Consider the following 225-nt stretch of genomic DNA (forward strand, 5'->3'; position numbering starts at 1 on the left):
ATTTCATAGGCATCAGAGCTGCTTCAAATGCCTCATATGTAGTCGCATAACCGTAATGTAGAAAGTAATCGCGCACTAATTCCACCATTATCACTTCATCCTGGCACCGTTCCTGTTCAACAACACTCAGCGGAATATTTTTATTCCGTTTCGTACGTTCAACTTCCAACGCACATTGTCGTTCTTGTTGAATTTGCTGTTCAAAACTTGACAAATCAAACAAAA

The 225-nt window shown here is 39.6% G+C and overlaps 1 protein-coding gene across 1 annotated transcript in view; it reads right to left on the reverse strand.

Annotated features, from left to right (window-relative positions):
• Positions 1-12: 12 nt before the first annotated feature.
• The window catches only part of PHALS_03817 (uncharacterized protein), a gene marked incomplete at both ends in the record, with an annotated part of 302 nt that continues 89 nt past the window's right edge, over positions 13-225 (reverse strand). Inside the window, 2 exons of the mRNA XM_024718105.1 lie at positions 13-21; positions 77-196. Of these exons, the coding sequence (XP_024583537.1) occupies positions 13-21; positions 77-196 (129 nt within the window). The remainder of the gene's footprint in view (positions 22-76; positions 197-225) is intronic.

Source organism: Plasmopara halstedii, assembly GCF_900000015.1.
Source record: "Plasmopara halstedii genome assembly, contig: Scaffold_2386, whole genome shotgun sequence".
Lineage (NCBI taxonomy): Eukaryota > Oomycota > Peronosporomycetes > Peronosporales > Peronosporaceae > Plasmopara > Plasmopara halstedii.